The sequence below is a fragment of the Hippichthys cyanospilos genome, chromosome 4, assembly GCF_059441005.1.
Source record: "Hippichthys cyanospilos isolate Australia breed blue-spotted pipefish chromosome 4, RoL_Hcya_1.0, whole genome shotgun sequence".
NCBI lineage: Eukaryota > Metazoa > Chordata > Actinopteri > Syngnathiformes > Syngnathidae > Hippichthys > Hippichthys cyanospilos.
In genome coordinates, this window is record NC_142372.1 from 18529453 (window position 1) to 18554122 (window position 24670).

The 24670-nt window shown below is 42.4% G+C and overlaps 1 protein-coding gene across 1 annotated transcript in view; it reads right to left on the reverse strand.

The window, feature by feature from the left end:
* LOC148424883 (protein TANC1-like) overlaps window positions 1-24670 on the reverse strand; it is a 59302-nt gene that overhangs the window by 5111 nt on the left and 29521 nt on the right. Inside the window, exons 8-26 of the mRNA XM_088413006.1 lie at window positions 23365-23492; window positions 22680-22911; window positions 20020-20186; window positions 17025-17333; window positions 14520-14720; window positions 13378-13481; window positions 12962-13070; window positions 12254-12376; window positions 11075-11311; window positions 9659-9859; window positions 8566-8647; window positions 6396-6529; window positions 4474-4597; window positions 2885-3060; window positions 1922-2054; window positions 1785-1820; window positions 1622-1713; window positions 819-965; window positions 403-503 (exon numbers count right to left, since the gene is read on the reverse strand). Coding sequence (XP_088269132.1) covers window positions 403-503; window positions 819-965; window positions 1622-1713; window positions 1785-1820; window positions 1922-2054; window positions 2885-3060; window positions 4474-4597; window positions 6396-6529; window positions 8566-8647; window positions 9659-9859; window positions 11075-11311; window positions 12254-12376; window positions 12962-13070; window positions 13378-13481; window positions 14520-14720; window positions 17025-17333; window positions 20020-20186; window positions 22680-22911; window positions 23365-23492 — 2836 coding nt within the window. The remainder of the gene's footprint in view (window positions 1-402; window positions 504-818; window positions 966-1621; window positions 1714-1784; window positions 1821-1921; window positions 2055-2884; window positions 3061-4473; window positions 4598-6395; window positions 6530-8565; window positions 8648-9658; window positions 9860-11074; window positions 11312-12253; window positions 12377-12961; window positions 13071-13377; window positions 13482-14519; window positions 14721-17024; window positions 17334-20019; window positions 20187-22679; window positions 22912-23364; window positions 23493-24670) is intronic.

Here is a 24670-nt window from a genome sequence, read left to right on the forward strand (position 1 = left end):
CTGACCTGATGAAATCGTCTTGAATGGTGGAACCAAGCCAGGTGGCATCATATCAAAGTTTCTTTTCCATTCCCGAGGGGGAATTTTACTCACAAGATGTAACTATGTAATCCTGGGTTGGACTGTCTAGATGTGCCTTTTCCTCTCCCCGTCCAGAATTCTGTCTTTGTACTTATTGGACTTTGGATATAAAAACTCAGCTCAAATTGCAATCAAGAGCGAGTGTCTTCTTAATTGTATTTAAATGTACTTTATACATCTTAAGTGTTTATTAATTATTTCTTGTATTTGTTATGTTGTTATTTTCCAAATTCCAACACTATAAATTGCACTCTCTCTCTCATGGGTTTACGCATTACAAAACATATTTCCAATATATGATTTATAGTGGTGTGTATATACCTGCTACTCCTCTTGGCCCGCGCTCTGGCATAATAGGCCTCGTAGGACCTGGGCTTCAATTCCAGAGCTTTTGTTGCAAAGTCTTCAGCGATGCCAAAGTCCTGAGTTTACACAGGAAAAAAAAAAACACTTTCGCTGAGTGAAAAGGGAGGATCAAGCACAAGTTGTGAATTTTTCAATTTAGGTTCTTGTTCAAGCACAGCAAATTCTGCAAAAAAGTATGAAACATGAAACAGTTGGTGGGTGCGCTCAAAACTTATTTAAACTCACTTGTAAAAGGTTGTAATGCATCCTGAAAATTCACCAAAAGCCGAAATTTCCAAGTTGTTTGTGAGAGGCATTTGGCTCACCTTGACAGTCCCTCTACAATCCTTTCCGATATCTAATAAATCTTAGCGTGCACGACGAAGCCTTACATTGGTTTTCCTTCGGCAGCGGGATAGGTTGAGATAGAGAGACACCCTCAGGTCTTTGAGCCCTTTGAGCTCCTCCCCTTGGCCCTCCCGAGGCAGTTTTCTCAGAGCGTACTGGTAACGCTGGCCGGCCTCCTTCATACGTCCTTTCTGCTTACCACATAAGAAGCGAGAGAAAGCAGTGAACAGAAAACTGAATGATCCGTTTCTACCCATAAGAAAATTCTCCATGAACGTATGAAGTTGACCATTTCATAATATTTGGAACAAAGGGGTGGCAGAATAGCTTACCTTTAAAGAAAAAAAAATCAAAGAAAAAAAAAATGTTTGAGGTGGTGCTGAGTTTTTTCAAATTTCAAAATTAATTTAGCTGAACGTGTGGATAGTAGGTGGGTATTTTCTCCCAAATAAGTATGCAATGTTTAGTTTGGCTGTCCTTGAATAATTTAGCAAATAAAATGATTAGCCTGCTAGCTACACTAGTCCCACAACAGCAAAGTGTAGTCGATTAGCTACTCTGTCCGCAATGTGAATTTCCATGACAGTTATTTTTTTAATCAATTTATGATTACCGCTATCTTCATCATTCACAAGTTTTTACCTTGGTTAAATGACAGCGAATGAAATGTCCCATTAATTGAACCTGAACATAATATTTTTCTTCTCATACTGCAAATTTTTATTTGACGCAAAGAATTTTACATCATTCTCCGTGTGTCTGAAAATCAATGCCGATTTAGCTTCAAGACCAAACTGAAGACCTCGCGCCCTCTGTGACGATAACCGTTGAATTCATCTTAAAGTACCTTGTAAAGCAGGTTTCCTTCCTCCATGAGCTTCTGCAGCAGTATGAGGAGGATGTCTGGTTTGGTGGAAGCCATGGCCCATGTGGCATGACCTGATAGAAAGGTCACAAGTAATTCTCACGGATATCAATTTTTTCTCTGTGACCTGTACCGATTTACCTACCGGATCGATCGTGCGGTGCCGTCCTGTAGCCGTGTGCTTGACGAAAAATGGAGAAAAGAGAGACAGTCAAGCGGATTTAAAATGGTAAACTGTGATGCTTGATGATGTAGGATTTAATGCAGGGCTGGCATATTTACCAGTCTTGGAGCCTTTCTTGAGTAGCGAGGCCACCAGAGCCGGATTCTGGCAGCCGGCGGCCTGCTCTGCAGCCCTGCTTCCGTTGCTGTCCGTCCTTTCTAGCACCGCGCCGCCATCCAGCAGAAAGTGTACCTAAACATGACGAGAAACATACCCAAGCATGTTATACCTCGATCACTTCATCCAAACGTTCTTTTATCCTCATCAGCATCAATAGCATTACAATCAACCTCTAATATTATAGACATAATGTTGTGGGGCACACCATATTTATCTGCACTTGCATGAAAATGAAAATATCAACATGAAAGAAATTACCTTTTTTGTTGATTTTTGAAGAACTTGGCATCCGAACAAACTTTTTTATAAATTTGGCTGAATATTGTTGATTTTCTTTCTTATGTGAAGCTAAACCTAACAAGTTTTGCAAAACCGTCAAATGTTCTGCCTGTAATTCATCGCTGTTGTAGGTATTAAGGCACCAAAAAAAAATCAATTGTATTTTAGTCAGAGTCCATTTTTCTAATTAATCATTGGATGAATCAATAATCACAATTTTATTCCTCTAAACATCTGAATCAGCCTGAACATTGGTATCTATCGGACCATACTGACACATTGGCCTATCAATCTTTTTTTTTTTTTTTTTTTTTACACGTCGGTGAGATGAAGTACCTTTCCTTTTTCTAGCCGGAGCCTTTCACCCTTTTGGTTTAGTCACAAACACACCTCATTGATTTTTTTTTAAATTTGTTTCATTTCCGCATTTCACTTTTGCCCAAGTGTTTATCATTTTCAGTTTAGTAGTCTCAATACACCAAGGCCATTGTCGCCCGCAGAGTCCTTAAAAACGTTTCCATTGTCCGTCACACCGCAACAACGCCAACTACAACAATTATCTCCGTGTCGGTTTCAAAACTGTTAATTCTGTGGTATTAAAGGTAAATAAGATTAACACCCACAGTATCGGCATCTCCGTTAAGGGCAGCAAAGTCGAGAGGAGTGCGTCCCTGTCGGTCCGCTTGGTTCAGGTCTGCACCGGCATCCACCAGAGGCTGCAGCACACTTCTGTGCCCCCTCATGCAGGCCCAGCATGTTGCAGTGAGACCGTCGTGATCCACAGCTGACACAGTGGCTCCTAATTACAGAAGACAGAGAAACAATGCTTGAAAAGAAAATAGAAGGGTCACGAAAAGGCGTGAGTGGATTCCCATTACAATTGTCAGGCATGCGCAGAAGCGTAGGCATCATTGTTGCGTAACGTTGCGTGCTTCACGTGCGCGTTTGCGTACCCTACCCGCTTTATGACATCGACTCCAAAATGTGCCGTGGCTTGAAGCACACTTAAATGTGGTGCAAAATTTATAACTCATGTTAACTCGGCAAGCGGACAAAATCGGTGCGTTTGATGGACATTTACAGTCCTTTATCTGACGAGTATGAAAAAGCACATGAATGTAGCGCAACTTGTGGCGAACAAACAAACTAACAGAGAAGCAATAGACACGACCACTTGCTGGGTGGCGAGACAAAATTCAGGAACAACGCAGGCTCTGTGTAACCCGCGGAATCCACGTAATGCACCTCGGATCTCAAGTACTGCGTGTCCGCCCTGCCGCGCTGTGCCAAGCCACCGCAACGAGGCCGCACACCCCTGACCACTGCATGGCTCCCTGGTTCGTTGCGCGCCGGAATGCACTTTGACTCTCCAGGGGCTCCGTTGCGCGAAAATGTTGGTTCTCATTGTCTTGATGACAATGACACAGAGAAGGAAAACCACTTTTGGGTTCATCCAATCAATCAGCAAAGTAAAAGACAATCGCGTCCATGTGGAGTGCTTTTTCTTTGTAAATATGGATGTAGATCACGTTCTTTTTCCTGTTTGGTATTTTTTGAACTCTGGACTTTACCATGGCGCACGGCGGCAGAACAGATCTTGCAAGTACTGCGAAAGTTGGTGGACCGTGGTTCAATGACGCAGCACGGCTACGCAGACGTGGAACCAGTCATTTGTTAACATGCAGCAGGACGTTGAATTCACAGGTATAGTTTTCTCCCCAGCCTTTCATAAAGCTAAGCATGCACGTCCCATGTCTTCATATTCTGAGGATATTTGTTTACTGAAGCGGCTTGAACTGGCTGTCGAGGGATGCACGTCATTCTTGTGAGGGTGTGAATGAGATTGTTTATGTTGTCACTCTACAGTGAAGTAGAATTTATCTCTGACTTCCGTGCACTAATTAAACCGGGTTCCGAACAAACCGTGCAAACCATACTTGATGGACTTATGAAACTTTTTAAAGGACACGGGTTTGAATAACGTGACATTGCTGTGTGCATATAGACAGCGCGCTTAATGTGTGAGCGACACTGACAATGACATTGACATTGAGTACCAAACAATACGTCCTAGGACTCATGTGAGTAACTCACGAAAATATTATGTGCACCCCTGACTGTTGTCATGGAACATGGATGAAGCACCTTTTGTAAATGTTCTGTTTAGCTCCTTTGAGAAGCTCAATGATCACTCCCAGACCAAGACACTTACCCTTGGACAGCAGCATCTCCACAGTGCTGCCGTGGCCTTCCGAGGCAGCCAACATAAGCGCCGTACGGCCCTGCTTGTCACATGCGCTCACATCCGCGTCGTGTTTCAGCAGCAACTCTGCCACCTGAAAGATTAGTGTGAGCTTTGCTTCAATAAAATGCCAGAGAACCGGACAAGCTCAAAGGTGATTTATAATTCGATGATGAAGGATCAACGACCATGAAGCAAAAGTGTTTTATGCCGCGATTGTCGAAACAATACTGTTCTTAGCTTATCTCTGCGTTTGAAAGTCACATTCCATTAACTTCACGAAATATTGACTGTGCTATCTATGGGGTGTCAAACTCATTTTCAATACAGCCCACATCGTAGCAACAGTTTCCCTCAGGGAGCTGTTATGACTGTGAAAACAAACTAGAGGGCCGGGGACCATACTGCGCCAAGAATATCCAGAATCCATGAGTAATTGATCCGCCCTCAAAAGAAAATTGCCTGTCATCCATATGCAAAAACAGTCTTGCGTCAGCATAGTTCCTTGGCAACAAGATGGCTGGCATGTCTGGTCTAATGTAAACTCCTCGAATCAAGCCGAATCACTGTGTTTGTCCAATGTAGCGCTTCAACTCAGAGAAGAAGATGCAGGAGACGGGCGTAGATGGAGGCAATCGATTCGCTGTGGTGACCCCAGAAGCGAATGGTCGAAAGGAGAAGAAGAAGCTCTTAACTCACGTAAATGGCTGCAAAGTAGTTTGATCAAATGCGAATCTTCAAGTCACTTCAACATAGTTCTTTGGCAGCAAAACGGAGGCAATGCAATACTTCTGTCTAAATGAAGCTTCTCAAAAGAAAAACAGAAAAACAAACTAGACTAGAGCCATATCCACAGGGGCTTGGAAAAAACCTAGCACATGCCACATAGATGTCACCACAAATTTCGAGACATATTTGTAGGAGACTGGGAGTTGGGGGCACGATGCAAATAGGCTGAGTGGCAGCTATTCCAAGGGCCCCGCAGCAGGTCACGTCACGGGGGCAGAATGTAGGGCCCAACAGAGGTTTTGAAGCAAGGTTGTGTGTTCTGTGGATGTGTGGGCATTGGAGTGTCCTTCAGCTGATGCGCCAAGCATGTCAGCCATTCGTTTTCTGCACGTGACTCTCATTAGGGCTACAATTTGCTAAATTAGCAATCAATTTTGGGAGGCAAGATGCCATCCTCTTCACGGTGACAACCGTTTTGCATGACAACTCTGAAAAGGCATCCAATTTGTGATTGAGCTCACTCGTCTCGTGAGTCTGAGTGTTGCTCACTCATTCCACACGATCAAAACGGCCCAATGTGCTTCGATCCAGCTGCGCCAGCCCGGAGGATTTTGCGGTACATCAGGAACCCAGCAACTCCAATAATCTGGATCCCTGTTATGACTACTTTAGTTCACTTCAACATAGTTCTTTACTAAAGAGTCACAGGAATGTCTTTACTCAACTATTAAACATACTTATTATCCATATTATTTACATACTATTCACTCGACTACAAACAAGCACAGCTGTCATTAGTCAGAATTTGGGATGTATTAGTATGTGGGCATAACCTGGTATGTCCAAATTGGGTCAATTTCCTATTTTTTCACATTTCTATACTATTGGTGAGTCCCCACTTGACCCTTTTTTTTTAAAAATACATTCTTAACCACTCTAAAGTGTCAAAAATCACTTGCTTTCTTTGCCGATGGTATGTTTATGGCCATTTGTTTTGTGGGGTGTACTGAATTGTTGGTTTCAGAATCAGAAGGATTCTGCCTGAATCCAGCAATATGTGAGACTCTTAGTTACGTAAAAAAAATGCCTAAATGAATTGATAATTTATATAAATTGTCCATCAGAAAATTGAGTATGCAATTGCATTCGTTGCATTTTGTCACCTGAGTGTGTCCGTGTTTGGCGGCACTTAGAAGAGGGACCATCCCTCTGCGGTTTGGCACCTCCAGCCCTGCCCCTCGCTCCAAAAGGAGCGTGCACACCTCCATCCTCCCCCTGCCTGCTGCTGCACTCAGCACTGAAAAGACAGAGTGCGATGAGATAAGCGGGGAGAAGTATTTGTCATAGAAGGCAAAGGTAGAGGCTGTTTATCATAATTAACCTTGCAAAAAAAAATTAATCAGCATATGTAAGGTGTTCCATAGAATGCGCTCTTCCACTAGACATGCCAGAGAAACAGCATCTTCATCACCTTTTAAATGCAAATGAATTTACTGGACATTTACATTTTATTGTATGAATGCTGAAGCGCATTAAAGTTACTCTGCACCCACAATTTATTTTGATTATCAGTTTGTTGACATACAGTACTACTTCTTCCACTTTGCAACTGATTCAAAGGATTCAATGTTTTTGATATGTATTCCCAAAACAGACACGAGAAATTAAAGAGCTGATCTATCGAATAATTACTTATATTGGATGGTTGATTAATCATTTAGGTGTCTTTTTCATTTGCTCACAATTTCATCTTCTCAACAATATTCTCTGATTTCTGTTGTCATCCTTGGAGTGAGTAGCTGCTGTCTACAGGCAGTAGGCGGGGGACACCCTGAACTGGTTGCCGGCCAGTCGCAGGGCACACACAGACGAACAACCCAATCACACCCAAGGGCAATTTTGGAGTGGTCCAAACGAGCTGGAATCGAACTCGAGACTGTGAAGTGTGAAGCGCCCCTCAAGGGAACCTAATCAGTTTAAATGTGTATTTTCTGCACTGTCAATTTGATGTAACGTATTGTGTTTTAACAAAAAGGATGGAACTGAAAACACAATTTTTTTGAATCCAATTCATTGATTAACCCTTTCGGCCGATAGTCCAAACAGGCAAAACGGCCGAAAGCGTCTGTAACAGCCATTGCTTGAATTCTAATGTATCCCTAAATTTCTCTAAAATTCTTAAAATTGTTGCATGTATAGGACTTAAAATAAAAGCCGTTTTTGCCCGTCTAGACTATCGTGCCCAGTAAAGGGTTAACTGAAAAATAATTGACATCAATTATTGAAATAATTGTTGGATGCGGCACGGTTAAAGTGAACATGACATTAGAAAAAAACAATTTCTCTCGTTCCCATCCAGGACATCTAGGAAACCATTTCCCCACAATTCTCCTGGGAAAATATTTTACAAACTTACCTACTTGTACTTTTCTTGACCAAATCAGCCAATAATTGAATGAATATTCTTTCCAGCAATCATGGGAAATGTGTGTGTTCTGTACTGGAGCACTCAGATATTGTGATTAGAAAACAGAATCACAAACATACTAACAATACCAAACAGTTGACACCGCCCACAGTTTGCGAGCAATGGGCTATATGGCCTGATCACCTTTTGACTTTTTCATATGGTGTCAGGGGCAGTAACTAAAAGGCAATCAGCAGACCTAACAGGACAATAAAATGTCACCAAAGTATGAAGGAGTCAGATCGCTGAACTGAGTGCTCTGTAAGTGACTGTTCAAATTGGCTGAAACGGAATGCGTGTGTGTCTATCATGGCCCCGCAAAGATTAATGGTCATGCAAATGTGAACATTTGAGAGGCCACTTCATGCAAACAAGCTTTCTGTCTCATCGCTGCGGCACTGCAAAGTACAACTTAATAGAATTACACTCTAATAGAGCTGCAAGCGCAGATAGCGCGGAACTCCTCTGCAATGCTTTCAGGAAATCAACCTAAACTGTGCTTGCATTTGCAATAATTGGGAAATTGTGTTGCCATTGAATAAGACAGACTGCAAAAGTGGCAGGACAGCATGTTCTCATGTGATACGCTCCATTTGCATGCCCAAAAAAATGACTAATCAATCAACAGTTGATAACAGTAGAAGCAGTTTGACGCGAGTGTGGTTCTGATCTTTTTTTTTTAACAGCATTCTCCCTCGGAATGATTTTTGTCAATAATTTAAGTCAAATAGCTTTGATAGTCATGCATATCCAAGGCGGGAAGATTACTGACAGCCGAGTCTATGTCAGCTGGGTCAAATGGAAGAAAGTAGCACACGGAAGGAAGGGAGAATGCTAAATGGATGTGAGTGATGGAAGAAACGCACCAGTTTCTCCCCAGAGGGAATCGTGAGCGTCCATCTGCACTGCCAGCTGTTCATCTTCCAAGTCCAGCAGGCACTTTACCACCTGCAGGAAAAACACAATTTAGACTCCTCGTTTTGTTGTACATAGCGGGGAAAAAGAAACACTGCGCTACACACCACCGAATACCAACCACTTCTGCTGCTGCATTGTCCAGAAATGAGCTTTTATTTATGGCAAAAGCGTTATATCATCTGTAGGAGCGGCCACATTTTTGGAAACTCTCCCTAATTCAGTTTTTATTCATTATTTGAAAATGACCTGAATTGGAGACAAATATTTAAGTCATTATTATTTTGAAAAAAATAGCGATTGTTGGACTTACTTGGTAAACAAAAAGAATGTTAGTCAAAACAGAATTCTTCAAAGTCGGAACCATTCACCCAGATAACAGCTTTGCACATATTGGAGGGCCTGTTTTTAGTCAGATTTATGATGCGTGTTATGCTTTATGACCTGCTATGATTTTTCAGTTCACAGCAGTGTGTTTTCAATACCTAATATCTTGACTTTACTGACATCATAATGTGTGTTGTTTCCAAACTTTTGACTGGTACTGTATCAATGCCAGTGGTGAATTGTGACAGGCAGAACAATGAAATACTCTTCCACAAGCTGGCAGCAGGTACAGTTAAGCTGTGAATTCACATGATTCTATTCATACACCGGGATAATAGCTTTGTGGTCAATTAACAGTCCCAACAATTCTCACTGTGAATATGTGGGGTTATTATAATGTCATAGCTTGTGACTGCCAACAGAATAGGGGATAATAATTGTTTTGCCTCAATGAAGCTCCACAAATGATTTCAGCAAGGTTCCTCGGCACCAAAAATTGTACCAAAGCAACACGTTATTAGTTTAGTCAAAGCAAAAATACTAAATAGCACAAAAATAGCGAATAGGCGAATCGTACAGAAAACATAGGAGGCTCAGCCCCCCCCCCCCCCCCCCCCCCCCCCAAAAAAAAAAGAAAATCTGTAAACAGGTGAATTTGCTAATGCCAACCTTCGATTTCACTGTACAGAAAAGACGGCTTTGCCATGTGTGTTGTACCTGCGCGTGTCCTACGCTGGCTGCGGCTGTGACCGCCTGCTGCACGGCCTGCTTTTTCCCAGCGGTCGTCTGATGCTGTTGTGGATCGGCGTTGTTTTCGGGTCCCCAATCCTGTGCCAGCAAGATGCCGATGATCTCCGTGTGGCCCTTCAGAGCGCCGTGTAGCAGCGCGCACTGGCCATTCTTATCAGCCTGGCCCACCTGGCAAATGGAAGAGCACACAGAGGGATTTGCGCCGGCCCTGGCCCGTCGCTTCCAACGCGCCGACCTAGATGAGGCCTGCTCTTGTCATCTGTCTCCAAGAATAGACGCCGCAATAGGGCAGGACGGCCAGCCGATTGCCTGGGGCCATCGGAGCATTTAGTCCATATCCTCGATATCCAGCTTAAGGTCCATGAACAGGCACACTCTTCACTCTCACCGGTAAAATATTTGAACACACGAGTAGGATGACATGTCCGTAGTCACCTTTTGGCCACTAATGTGTGAAGTGTCTGCACATGAAGAAGGCAAACACATGTTACTATCAAAGTAAAACTCGTTGCTCGTGATCTAGTACTTATAATGAAGCAGAACATTTTCACCACTAGTAAAACTAGCTGGAGGTAATTGTCAACTAGTGCAGTGTGTTGCCTCATTATTGAAGATGTTACTGCTGAGACAATTTTGTACAGTAGCAGGAAAATCACTGTGTTCTGGTAGAATTACCGTAGTTGCCTGTAATATTTTTTCTGCCACTGGTGCGACTTTTGGCCAACTAGTATGCAATTAAATCTTACTGGTAAACTACTGTGCAGTACGAGTAACACCTAGGCCCATTTAGTAGGCATGTATCTAGTAGCTTTCTGCACTAAAATGCTAGTTTCACTAGTTAATAACTTTTAGTCGTTAAAGAGATCCAGTCAAAGTTAATACTGCAAGTAATAAAAACTGGCTGTCCTTCTGGTGAGGACAACGACTGTCGAAGTGCATAGACGCTGTTTTGCATTTGAATGTCAGTAAAACGCCTGCGTATTATTATTCGTATTATTTTGTCTCCATCACCCGCGGACCTCGTGAGGATGAACGGTCAAGATGATGGATGGAAGGATGGGTGGATGTTTCGTGGCCGGACAGCATTGAATGATGTCATGAAGGGAGGTGAGGCAGCCACACGGTAAGACCTCTGCAAAGAAGGCACGTTACTTCCTGGTTAGAAATATTGGTACCATAAAACTCATATTGAGTAAGAAATTAAATCGCCAGCCAGTGAGCCAAACGTAATTATGCATGTATTTAACTGTGGAAAGTGGAAAAGCACCATTAACTAGGGCCCTTTAAACCGGATATCAAGGCTATGGAACGAATGTTCAAAGGGTTTTCCATACTGTATAAAGACACGCGGGCACAATTGCCAAATGCAAAACCCCTACAGACCTTGGCCCCTTTCTTGCAAAGCAGGCTGACCACGCCCGCGTGTCCCGCTGCTGCCGCCAGACACAGAGGCGTCACGCCGCTGTCTGTGCTCATATCTACGGCCGCGCCCATTTCTAGCAACAGGCCAACCATCTCCACGTGACCCAGATGAGAATGGACGGCCAGGATGGGGGCGCGTCCCACCACCTCGGTATACCAGTTCACATTAGCGCCACCCAGCATCAGCAGACGGCTGACCTACATTGGGTGGAAGGAACAACATTTACAGTGCATCCACAATAACATGAATTATTTTTCATTCTCTGAACACTTTCCCAATGCTCGAGTGCACGATAGAACTCCCTTTGTGAAGGTCATCGTGTTGCCATATTATTGAACGCCCTCCAAAGAGGTTATAGATTCTCATTTCTCAGGCGTGTGTTATTGAGTATTGGCTCACACGCAGTGTTTTCGCTAACTGAGATTAATGGGATGCCATATGACACATGTATCAAACCCGAGGCATTGGGCCCAGAAACGATCAACCATATCGTTTTGTTGTGGTTCACTAAAGTAAATGTACTGTAAGTCTTAAGTATTATTGCAAGACTGATTTCACCCTACGGACAGGACTTTGTAAGCACGGATGGCTGTATAAATACAGTTGACTTGATTTGAAAGAGCCTTAACTGGGAACAGTTGATTTTAGGACTTTTCATATCGACGAAAATTGGACATTGATCGGCACTCAAACAAAGAGTTTACTCTGGCTCAAAATTAAATGTACAAAATGAGAACGTTTTGCAAAATTGTAAACGTTAGACACGAAAATAAGAATCAGTTTTATTCAAAATATTTATCCATCACCGCTTATCCTCACAAGGGTTGCAGGTGCACTGGAGCCTATCCCAGCTGACTTTGGGCCGTAGGGAGGACATGCAAGCTTCTCGCAGGAAGGCCCAAGCCGGAGGCAGACCCACAAACTCAGCATGTGGGGCAGACTTGCTAACCAGTCTTCCACAGCGCCCTTATTCATTATATAAACATTATTTTTAAAAAAAATAGCCAATTCATCGGTTATTTGAATTTTACTCTGCCAAATACCGAAATTGGCATCTGTCTTTAAAAAAAAATCCATAACAGTTTGGCCCTAATACAGACTATTAAAATTCCCTAATAGGAGTCCATTTCAAATGTTACCTTGATGTTGGGTGTGTACAGATTCCTTAGGGATGCAAGTGCAGCAGATAGGCTATCTGTGCTGCAATTCACCCACATGGCCTGCAGGACAGTGGAGGACACCCCAGTTTTCTTACTCAGACCCTGAATTAAAAAACGAAACAAAAAAAAGGGGGGGGGGGGGTGTCAATATTGAGTGAATGGCATTGAGGTACAAAAGCTTTGGCTTTCTTAATTACCTAAAAGTGTGTGTCTTTTTGTTTTGCCCATGTACTGTACAATATGCATTATTTATGTATGTACTGTATGTATGTGTAAAACTACCAAACATTAGTGCTACAGACAAAGAAGAAAGCATTTCATTTTGGTTATAGTATGTGTTTGTTGACGCATCTATGATAGTGATGTATGGTGACAGGCACAACAATTCAGTGCGCTCTCAGTAGATGGAAGAAGGTGCGTTAAACTCACATAGCCAACATTGGCCATTCATACAAAGGAATCGTGTTGCATTTAATAAAACAGACACAGATTTCAATATTAATGCAAAACTGATTTAAATCGATAGGAGTTGATCACCATTCCAGTATGTCCACTTTTATTTGGTGGGGTGCTATGAGAATGTTCTCCTTTAAATTGGGTGCCTCGTCTCAATAGAGGATGGGAAACACTGCCCTTCATCGAGGTCTAAAGGGGTTCAAGTGGGATTGAGTTCACGGGCTCGTTCACCTTGAATATATGAGCCTTGAGGATGTGGTGTCCTAGTTCCATGGTCTGCTGACGGTTCAACTTGCCCTCCTGTCTGGAGAACATGAATGCCAGGAGAGCATGGCCGTACCTGTAGAGATGCAAGCAGTTTCGCCAGATGAACATTTCATTTCTTGTTCATTTTTGTTCGTGTCAGGATGTTCTTAACAAGGCTGCTTTATTACAGTTGATCATTTTACCCAAAGATATGACCAAGATTTTAAACTGATTGCTTTTATGAATATTGAACAGACAACAGGGAAGTCCGAATCTACGGTTTCTTGTCCAGAACACAAGTGAAGCTATTTTTATTATGGCCTTTCCACCACATAGATTTTCTGGAATGTACCCCCCCCCTCACTCATCATGGTTCGCTGTATTTTGATGTTCAAGCTGACCTTGGCTCACAGAGGAAATCGGTGCTTTCTCCGTCTGCCCTCCAAACGAGCCACTCTCGGAAGGAGGGATGGCACAGCATGCGTGTACCGTCTCTGCGCCTCACCTGCAACAACAACTTTTGAACTTTAATGAGTCGTCTTCCCAAAAGGTGGCCCTGCCCTTGTTTGTAGATGTAAGTAGCCGGTGCTTGGTGCTTACCTGCTGGATATCCTGAACAAAAGGACTGAATAGAAATGAATGTGTTGTAAACAAATGAGGCATCTTTGCCAATGCTCCAATTGGCCCCATCCAATATTGCGCCACAATATGATATGAAATTTGTTTAACTTCATATTTGATGTATAGACCATTTTTGTCGCCTTACTTTAGCTTTCTATGTGCAGTTAGATTACTAGTCTTAGCTTTTTTGCTGTTTTGGTTTAAAATCATCCATCCATCCACTCATTTTCTAAAGCCGCTTATCCTCATAAGGGGCACTGGCTTGCTGGAGCGTAAATTTTAAAATAATTTGATTAATGATTTTATTCATCACGCTATACATTATCTTAACAGTATGATCGGTTCCCACTGTTTGCGGGGTAGAAAGCCCGAGTCAGCCTGCAAATAGCCGAAGTTCACGTATTGAAATAACATTGGAGGCAAACATTTCAAACAAAAAATGATCTTCATAAAATGCAGTTAAATGTGTGTTGAATATATATGCTTTTCACGGGAAATTAGAAAAAATATTCAGAAACTTTAAAAAAATGCAGGAAAAACAATCTGTAAATGTGGAAGGTAAACAGCGAGTTTGGTGCTCAACTTTATAGTTTTCTTGTTACACATATATTGTTGTACGTAATAATTACAACCACACTGTAAAAATGCGTAGTAACATTTACATGATAAATCAAGTTGCAGTTTTTTAAAATAAAAATAATGAACCAGATGACACGTTGACAGAATTGGTTGATTTTGGTCCATTTTAGCAGCTCAATATGCCATCCCACTTAAAACATGACCACTTGGAAGGTTGTGTACATTGTCCCCAAATAGTGCAACACAGCTACAGCAGATTTATGGTAAGTTTACGAAAGACCAGTCAAGAGAGAAGAAACTGCCTTAAAATGTAATTTGGTTCAGGACCAGCTCTGAGTCTCACCATGAATCCATCCAGGCTGTCTAATCTGTGCTGAAAGTCCTTCCACTCCAGCTCCCCCCTCACGTTGCCTGCGTTGAGCGCCCGGAACATTTGCTCGTCTGTCAGCGGGTGCAGCGACGCCAGGGCCACGTTTAGCACCGGAAGCACTCGCTCAAAGACTTCTTTGTCGGGGAAGCTCATGCGGCACATCAGCAGGTACACCTAACACAGGTGCACATTTTAAAATGACCACTGGTGACAAATAGGTAAAATCCTTGCGATAAAATGGGAGCGTCTGCATTTTCGATTTCAATTTTTGAGGTTGTAGTGCTTTGGATTTGGGTCATTTTATTTTGATGTTTTGAGTATGTGATAGACATTTCTGTAGATGTTCTGAATGAGTGGTACTATTTCAACCTGGAGAAATTTGGAAAGGGAAGGTCAAAATGTAAAATTGTATGCATTCATTTGCTAATGTTGACATTAAAAATGTACAATCATGAAATATATGTGGGAATTTAGGGAATGTGAAAAAAAGTTCCTATTAAGTCTAACTTGGTTAAATAAGGAAGTATGGTTTTGCATTTTGGTGGGATTTTAATTTTGCAAACTGTGGAATTTGGGGAACGTGAAAGTAGTTCTCAGGTCATTTTGAAGTTGGTTTTGCTAGAGAAATTTGGAATGAGTAGAGTACAAAAAAATGGTGAAACAATAATGTTTAGAAACATGTTTTGAGGAGGATGCAGAATATGTACAGCAGCATTTACAGAATAATGTTGATCAAATCACACATACACACACATTGCAGTTAGCAGGGCAACCATGTAAAGCTTTGATGCAGGCAAAAAGTGGTTTCAAGGCTTACTCATCTGCTCATTTCTCCTTCATACTCTTGATTATGCAACATCAAAAAGCGTCAGTCATTGGCTGGGAGCGATTTACGTGCCCTTTCTGAATTTCATCCTTGATCATACATTTGTCAACGTTGTGTTTGTGTGGAATATTTTGGAACAATGGCAGCCCCCCGTGTCGCTCTGCGGTTGGTTTTCTCAACATTGGGCCTTGTTTATCTATAAACGTGTTCTTTAATTCTCCTAATGCATTTTTGAGATAACATTGTGGAATCCTCCAGTGTTTTCTTCTCAGGGATTTGCTCTCTGCCGCACACTCAACAGCATGCTCAACAACACACTTGATGGTGGCAAGGTTGAACGAAACCACAAAGTTTTGCTTTCATGTTGAATCAAATCAAAAGCTCTGAGCAATAGAGAAATGTCTCGTAACATAGTATGATTTTTTTTTCTATAGCTTGAGCCTTCTGACTTGGGGGGTGGGGGGTGGGGGGGGGCAGGGCACACACACACACACACTCCGAATAACTTGTCAAATGCCCTCAGGCTCTTCCAGAAAACTAAAACACACAAAAACTCAGATACAATCAAAAATTTGCACTTGAATCACTTGAATCTCAGAAAAAGTTGCCCAAAAAAATTGCATGAAAACATTCACTCCTACAAACATCAAAACCACAACAAATCCCTATTTCACCCCCCTCAAAGAAAAAAAGACAACAAGAATTCAAATGGATCAAAAACATCTTACACATGCCAAAGAACTCTCACGTTAAAAAAAACTCAAACAAAAAACTCAGACTTACCCAAAAAAACTCATACACCAAAAGCTCACACGGTCACCAAAAATATCTCACATATAAAATAAAGCTCCCTTCACCATTAAACGTCTCATTCAAGAAAAACTAATCACATTCAACAACAATAAACTAATTTCAGAAACATCCCACCTCACATCAAAAAGTCACTCAAAAAAACTCACAAGCAACAGTAAAAAATGTCTTACATACTCCAAAGAGGTCAGCTTACACAAAAAAACGCTCACACAAGAACTCATACACCAAAGACTTCACCAAAGAAAACCTCTCGCACACAACAAAAAACTCTAATCCGAAATATCCAATTTCAAGTCACTCACAAAACACTTCACAAAAACTCAGAATCAACATTTGACCTCTCATTAACGCCCCAAAAATTCTCACTCATATCCACAAATTTCTCACTTATCAAAAAACATCTCACACAAATCTCTTACGTTAAAAATCTCTCTTCACACCAGTCACACCCACAAAATAACACACTCTCACCCTCAAATAAAACCTATTACCCACAATCAAAAACCTCACTCACCATAAAACCTTACATACACCACAAAAACTCACACGCATAAAAAAAATTACTCTCACCAAAAAAACTTCCCTGACATAAAATCTCATGAAAAGCCACTCATATCAAACCCTTATACTCACGCGCAAAAAAATCTCACTCACACCATAACTAACCTTTCATTACCACCAAAAAACTATCAGGAAAAAACCCCTGAAAACTCTTGACCCTTAACCTCATATTTACCAAAAGAACTCAGCCAGAGAAAAGAAAGCTCTGAAGTAAGCCAAGCAAAATTTGGATACCCCCATTTTAACAACAGACACGTTGAGAATGTTCACCGGCTGACCTCTGATAGCGACACGGGCACAACCAGGTAGTTTCCCCCTTTCAGGGCCAGATGCCCTTTGTGGAACAGATCCAGGGTCAGCTGGAGGTAGAGGATGGAGCCGTTGCTGCGCGTGGTCAGGTGACTGCTGAACTTGCTGAGAAGCAGCGGGTCGGGCGCCGAGCCCGTTGGCGTGGTGACGTTGGCGGCGATCTTAGCGCTGCCGCTCACCCGGTGATGGATGTAATCGCTCAGGTCGGCTCCCAGGTCGCTGCTGTCGGGAAGGATGTCCAGTGAGATGCCAGAGAAGGGGAGCAGGGTGGTTATTTCCTGCAAGAGACAAAAAAAACCCCCAACATTTTATCGCATGTTATCACATTATATTCTGTGCCAAATTTCTTTATTGTTACTATTTCGCCCACTTTATTCCAATTGGAAATGTCACTATTTGTCAGCGGATTCGAGATATTTCAAAGTCAAAAGATTTAAAAGACTCAATTTTGACACATCCCAAACATTCCTGCTTCCATCAGAATTTCCTTTCCTTACACATACACACAGGCACACATTTGCACAAAAATATTCAAGTGAATGAGCCATTCGACGACAAAAAAGTCCTTTTTCTTCTTTTTTCTTTCTTTTCTTTTTGCCATCTTTTTATGTTCAAAATGTACGCTGTTCAGCTTATTAAAAACGGATTTTGACTTCCCAATAAGTCTGACATACACAAAATTCCTCTTTTCCCAAGAAATATCCTAAACTAAGTGCTGCTCTTACAGATTTACATTTTATCTCAACTTACAGGTTAAATGCGCTCCCTCACCACTCTCATAAGTAAAAACACATCTCCAATTACCTCTCATTTATTTCTTCATTGTGCTCCATGTAGTGTGTACAGCTTGCCCTCAAGGGAGCAGTGTAATATTGCAATTATACCTAATGCATGAAGAAGAGTTTCACACCTTCCTCAGTAAACTGCAGCAATATTTGTTTACCACAGAGGATATAATGCCTATGAGCCTTGCTATATTGACTGTTTACATGTGTTGCTGCACTGCTTGTGCCTAGTGTGTTTACATTTCGCTAGTCGCCTCCTTGTTTGATGTCTCGTTTTGCAGTAAACCTTTTACTCCAGTAAACAACAAATTGTGGCAATTATCATTTTGAAGAATTTTTAACTTGGTGCACAACTGCTTCTTTGCTACGAAGCGAGATAAGCGTTTAAATTTCATTACCAACCAAGTCTCACGTTCAACCATTTCAATAAATGTCACCGCATTTCAGTTCACTGTCGGCCCTGCATTCAAATGCAATCTCGTTGTTATTATCTACTCATTGAGGCACCTGTCTCTTGGAGATTAAGCGTGTAAAGAATTCTAGGCCGGCTCCTTTGTGCATCAGCTAAAAGCGCTTAAATCAGGACCCATTGCTCAGATGTCTCTGAGTCACGCAGAGCCATGGGATACAGTACAGTAAATAGTGTGACAATGACTCAAGCTGCAGCGCGGCTCACAGGCTTCTTCTATCATACGCGCAATCTCACCTTCTCTCTTGCCATCCTTAACTGCTCGACACCGACCAGATCCAGCTATGACTCATTACAAGCTTTAATTGCATGCCGGGGCTCAGTAATAACAATGACCATAAGCAATTAACACTTGCGGGATGGCCGGCAAGGCCTTCTGTCTGCCAAAGAAGTACTGACCTACATTTGCAGCATAAATTCTAATACTAGTTCCATTAAATTGTAATTGTGTCTTCCAAATACTATATTCTCATTTGATGCTGCTTTGCTTAGCTGCTCTGCTTGCGTCTTGAGCAGTGCTTCTCAATTATATTTCGCCAAGCCCCCCCTTTCACCCCCTCGATGAAAATTTTTATTTTATTGCATCCATCCTTTGAAGTCTTGCGTCATCGCGGTCATATTAGCAGCGCCCGGGAGTCGAATTAAAGTCAAATGTGTACATAATTAAACATGATGAGAATGACAAAACAATGAGAGTTTACACTCGCACTTGACATACCATTTTATTATAAAAGAAATCAAGGTAAGAGACTTCCAATGGTCCGGTGAAGGTCTTGCAAATGACCTTTTTTATTTTTATTTTTTTACAAATATGGCTTGGTCCTTATTACCAAATAAATACATCTTGAACATTAACTTCACCATATTATAGCCACTTTTCAATTGCTTTTCTGTGTCGATGCTTTCTACAAATTAACACGTGACCGTGGTGGTATTGAGGTGGATTGAATTGGGTAACTCCTCACTGAAGGCCCAGACACCAAAAGCACCATCCACACTGTTCAAAACCCTCAAGGAAAATGTGTGTACGTGGATAGATACTGATAATGCTCCAACAGGGTCTGAGAATTTCAGAAAAGGTGGCATTTTCATAGATGTGTCTTTTATCTTTGTCCTTCAGTATCTAATGCCTACTCACTAGTAATGCATCATGGCCGACGTGCCCTCCAAATGCTTTTGGAGCATTCCAGCTCAGTAATTCAATTATATAACCGACTGGCTCCTTGACAAGCTGCAGACTCACAACTGACTCCGTGTAACATTGACATCCATTCACGCTGTAATCCATACAGCATTTGGAGTTTTTGGCTTTGGCTTTTGACAGATGCAGTCACTGTTTGTAGGGATTAGTGAGCGGATTGAGCAAAGGCGCCATGTGCCAAACGCCGCGACGTCTGCAGTATGCCATGGCGGTACAAGTGTATCTCAACCATCTAACCAAGAGGAGTGCAGGGAGACGATGGTGTGAAGAATGCAATGGAAATGCTTTTGTCCGTTTGGTTTCAAGTGGCAGAATTTGGGTGGAGCGAGGATGCACCTTAGACCAGTTGTCAGCCAATAACTGGGCACATATAGACAAACGTATGAATATGTCCTTGAGTTTCCTTTGATTTTCCGATAAACTAAACTTTTTACTGAGCGGTTGATAGCCTCGGCGGGCTGATTTGCATCATATGGTGTTTCATATGGTGTCTCTGTGAATGGACTCACCAAGAGACCCGTCCTCACTGTGACCACCAGCTTGAGCCAGACAGGAAACTTGGAGACGATCTTGGTGATGAAGGTGGCAATGGTGTCTCCGTAGTCTGGTTTATGAAATTCGGCCTCATTGAGACTGTCAACCAAGATGATGTAGTCCTCTTCCGGCAGCCTTCGCTCTGAACACAGATAGAAAGGAAAATAAAGTGTCTGTGATGAAGTGCTGATTTGATGTCATTCCTCGCTGCACGGTACACCCATGTGTATATGATCAAACGGATCCTATAACCTCCGCCCCACTCTTCCACTGATTCCAAATGAATCTAACGTCAATTGGCTGCATCTGATTCGAAGCACCCTTTGCTCACGGTGACCTCGTTTTCGGTTAGAACCTATTAAACGGCATTGGAGAGGGGGAAGCCCCCGCCGTCAAGGGAGGTGTCAGGTCGGCCAAGTGTCTTACTCGAGCATGCATGGGCTGAGATCCCTGTCGGAGAAACTGAAGTCCCAGTCGGGTGTGGACCAGGGGTTGTTATCTTGGTTTGGTAGGTTTGGTGGCTTCAGTGGTCTTTTTTTACTATAGCGGTGAATTTCGTCTTTGTACTTTGCGGGTGTTGTTGTATTCCGTACACCCGCTGTCTTTGTAACAGGGTCACTGCCTCAGTAATTGAGGGTAGACCGGAGAGCACGACTGGCCACCTGATACCCCTGCATTGCGCTGAACCCGTGGCTCACGGTCAGGGAGAAAAGGCCCAGATCTGTAAACGTCTGCATTTTGTTCAAATTTAGAAGAACAAATTTAGATCTTCATTGCAATTGAAAGTGAGTGCTTCCTTGATTATCCTTTTTTAATGGAGGTTAAATGCACATGCGATATTTTAATCTGGTGACGGGGTAGGCGCTCGTCCCGGACATTCCAACAAACCATACGTAGCATGTTAGCGATACGGGCCGTACACACCAAACAAGTACATGTTAAGTAAATTATTGCTGATTTGAAACAAAGTGTAATTGTATAAGTAATTGTAATTGTAAAAGTGTAAAAGTATTATGAACAACAGCTCTAGCAGAATGAATCAAATTATACGATTTATGACCTACATTTGTATACCATATGCTCCATTTTTCTAAATTGTCCTCCAATTCTGGATTGACCCATATACTGTTGTCACAGCATGTACTGAATCAGCTCTGCGCATCTTAGTTTTCCCGCAAATCTATGTAGTGAAATTGGTGCTATTGATTACATCCTGCTGAAAAGTGCTGATTTGATCGCTTGTTTATTCTCAAAAAGGAAATCCATCTTGTTTTGTATCATCCGAGCTGTCAATGCAACCATGCAAGCGTGTGAGGTCCTACGGGATTTCAAGAGGCACAAGTGCTCTCCATTTTTTCTTAACCTGCTTAATAGAGGTGGAGGAGACACAACACTCCTTCATTGAGACTCAGTAGGGCTTGGCCTGAATAAACACATCAATCTAGCTTGACTGGCCTTATCGTAAGAAAGTGAGTTGGCTAATACGGCCTATGCATTCTACTGCCTTTGTCTCGGCATATTGGGTGACCTTGAAATCCAGTGGGATGATGATGAATGAGCATTGTTTTCTCACTTTCCTGAAACCAAAATTAGTGACTTCATTGTTTAGCGTACCAGATTTCTTGTCGGTGCACAGCAAGAGATCTCTTTTCTTTCACAGCGGTGAGCCAGCAACAGCAAGGCAGATGGACTACTGGGCGGCTGTGATAAACAGAACCATCACATGGGCCGATTTGTGGAGAACTCCCTAGGCAAGACTGAGTTTCCGGACTAGGGCCACACACGACACCTTATCGAGCCCCCGGAACCTTCTCACCTGGTTTGGCACAGAAGAACTTTGCCATCTCTCAAGTTACCCAAGTCCAACCCTAAGCACATCCTCTGCGGATGCTAGACGACACCTTCACAGAGAAGGTACAGGTGGCGGCATGACAAGGTCCTGCGCAAGCTAGCAGAGATCTTGGAAGCCTGCAGACAGCAGGTAAACCAGACAGCAAGCCCACCCACATCCCTAAAGTGGATCCAGTTTATCAGGCCAGGGACGACAGCACGACACAGCACTGGGACAGAGCGGTCGCTCCTGTCACTAGGAAGAGAGTGGCAGCTGACAGCCGACCTCAGCCCCCAACTGTGAAATTACCCTTAGAGAGAATGGTAACATTCTTACGCCCCGACTTCGTGCTTGGGTCAGCGCCTGCCAAAGTTGTCATCATGGTAGAGCTGACAGTCCCATGGAAAATGCCAAGCACCTGTGACCACCAAGACCACCTGTGTTTACATCTGTTGGCTGTTTTTTGCCAGTAGAGTATACAGGAGAATGCACTGCTTGCTCTGACAGTAAAGCACGCCACCAAATGTTGGAAGACTTCAAAATAAATGTTACCATACCATCAACGGGCTACCTTTCTGGGGTTTGCATTTCCGCCCCGTTTCTATGTGGGTTCTCTCCGGGTGCTCCCCGTCAGCCAGAAAACATGCATAGACGCTCCAAATTACCCTTAGGTGTTTGTGAGTGTGAATGTTTCTTTGTCTTTGTGCCCTGCAATTGGCTGGCAAACAGTTTAGTGTACCCCCCCCTATTTCCTATAGACAGCCGGGATCGGCTCTCTCTCGCTTTCGTATATTGTTAGCTTACCCTTGCGCAAGCTGGTCATAGGCTCAAGAACACCCTTTCGGAAGGCAGCTATCGGGTCTTGGACACAGGAACGTAGACTGAGCATATTCTGAAGATGGGGTTCATGGATCAGCAGTTCCCTGTATGGAGTGAGTTGTGGTGATCTTGCCAGCAGGGCGGCGACACTGTGAACAAATTCGGGCACCAGGCAAGTGTATGTGTTGTCGGCCTGGCAGAAATGGTAAGCGACCACCTGTCAAAACAAGAAGTGAAGTTACTCTCTATGGGTAAAAAATATAAATAAAAAATAGGTAAACGCTTCTGTGACTGATCAATTGTTCTTCCTCAGGTGCGATGGTTTCTAAAAAAATGAAGCAGCAACCGCAAACTCGCATTTAAAGTGCCGTGCCAAAATAGTTATATTTAATTATTCAACCCCCATGCCTGCTATGAAGCACATGATGTCCGTCCATACATAATGTAAAACCTTTCTGATAAGGAAAAAATGACCCAAGGCAATCAATAGTTAACTAGCCTCCTCTTTTATTCCATCAGCACATACAACTAACTTCATGGAACATTATTTGCTCTGTGGATGAAGTGCAATCCGTACTGTGGTGATGTAAGATTAGGGAAAGAGACTGGGCTGTGAGATATTCTTTCACAAATGTGAGAATACAAGCACTCATGTGGCGTTGAAAGGTACCTTGTTCGCGAGGCATCTGGCAAGCTCTTTCCTCTGCGCTGTGCTGTCGTCCGCTCCTGTAACAGCACTCTGGTTGCTTTGGGAATCGGCGGCTTGTTTGGAGGCGGATTTTCGCTGCTTTTCCCCACCTGAATAAAGCACAAAGTGCCCTTTATTCTCGTTAGAAGCTGTCTCAAGGGTAAACGCAGGTTTGTTTGGAGGAAACGATCAACAACTAAACCGCTATACGGATGCTCTTTTAGCAATAATCCATGACCTTGATATATGTTCTTTGTCATATGTCAAAAAAGTGCAGTTTAGAGTTTAACCTACGCACTTTTTGTCTTGACTTTAGACTACAAGACAATATTGATAACGTGTGTCCTACTAGTAATGTTTGTGTCTACTAGTGCGACCTTTGGCTTTCTAGTACGCAAACATTAATGCCAACACTGTGGAGCGACTGTATGTTGCCGTTGAGGCAAAACAATGCAGCAGTTGACAATTATGTGCTGCTAAAAATTTCCAGTCGGATTTAAATGACGAACCGGTGATGGACCGAGCGACCGAAAGACAGTCCACCAATACTGATGAGCTGCCCGCCTGCTGTAAATGCACCTTAAGCAGGACATCATGCATCTTGAATAATTGCTTAAATGACTTTACTTACCGCTGCAGTTAATTAGTGCATATTTTAGCTAGTGTGGAAAATGTGCCGTCCAACCAAATTACACTCAGAGCGATAGTTGCAGCAAGGCCACCAACGCTCCTCAACTGAAGCCATGTTAAATAAATCAAAATGGCAATGTACGTATAGTGCAGGTGTCCATGAATAATGCAGTGATGCTGAAAAAAGAACAGGACTGTAGTTGTTACGCATTTGCACCATCATCCAATTAGTACTGTATAGCTTTTTGTGCCATGAGGACACAAGATTGTTTTTTAAAAGGAAATGGCCACCGCTGATATGAATCTACAGTATCTTTATCCATCTATCTATCTATCTGTCTATTGATCTAAAAGAAGTTCTATATGAAATAATGTAGTCATACTTAATACTTGTTTACACAGATGTTCATTTTTATGGTTGCACTTTATCATAGAAATATAATGTTTTCATTTTTGATTACCTTACTTACAGAAAAGTTCTACCGTCCCACAGTTCTAGATCATTGCAAAAATGACACCTCTGAAACTGTCTATTGGAATTTTGCTTTACAGCTGCAGCTGCAAATGGTTTCTCCTTAAACACTTGTATCAGAGGGCAATAAGGGGGATGCATTTCTGACCTACATGCTATAAATACCATATATATATATTATATATA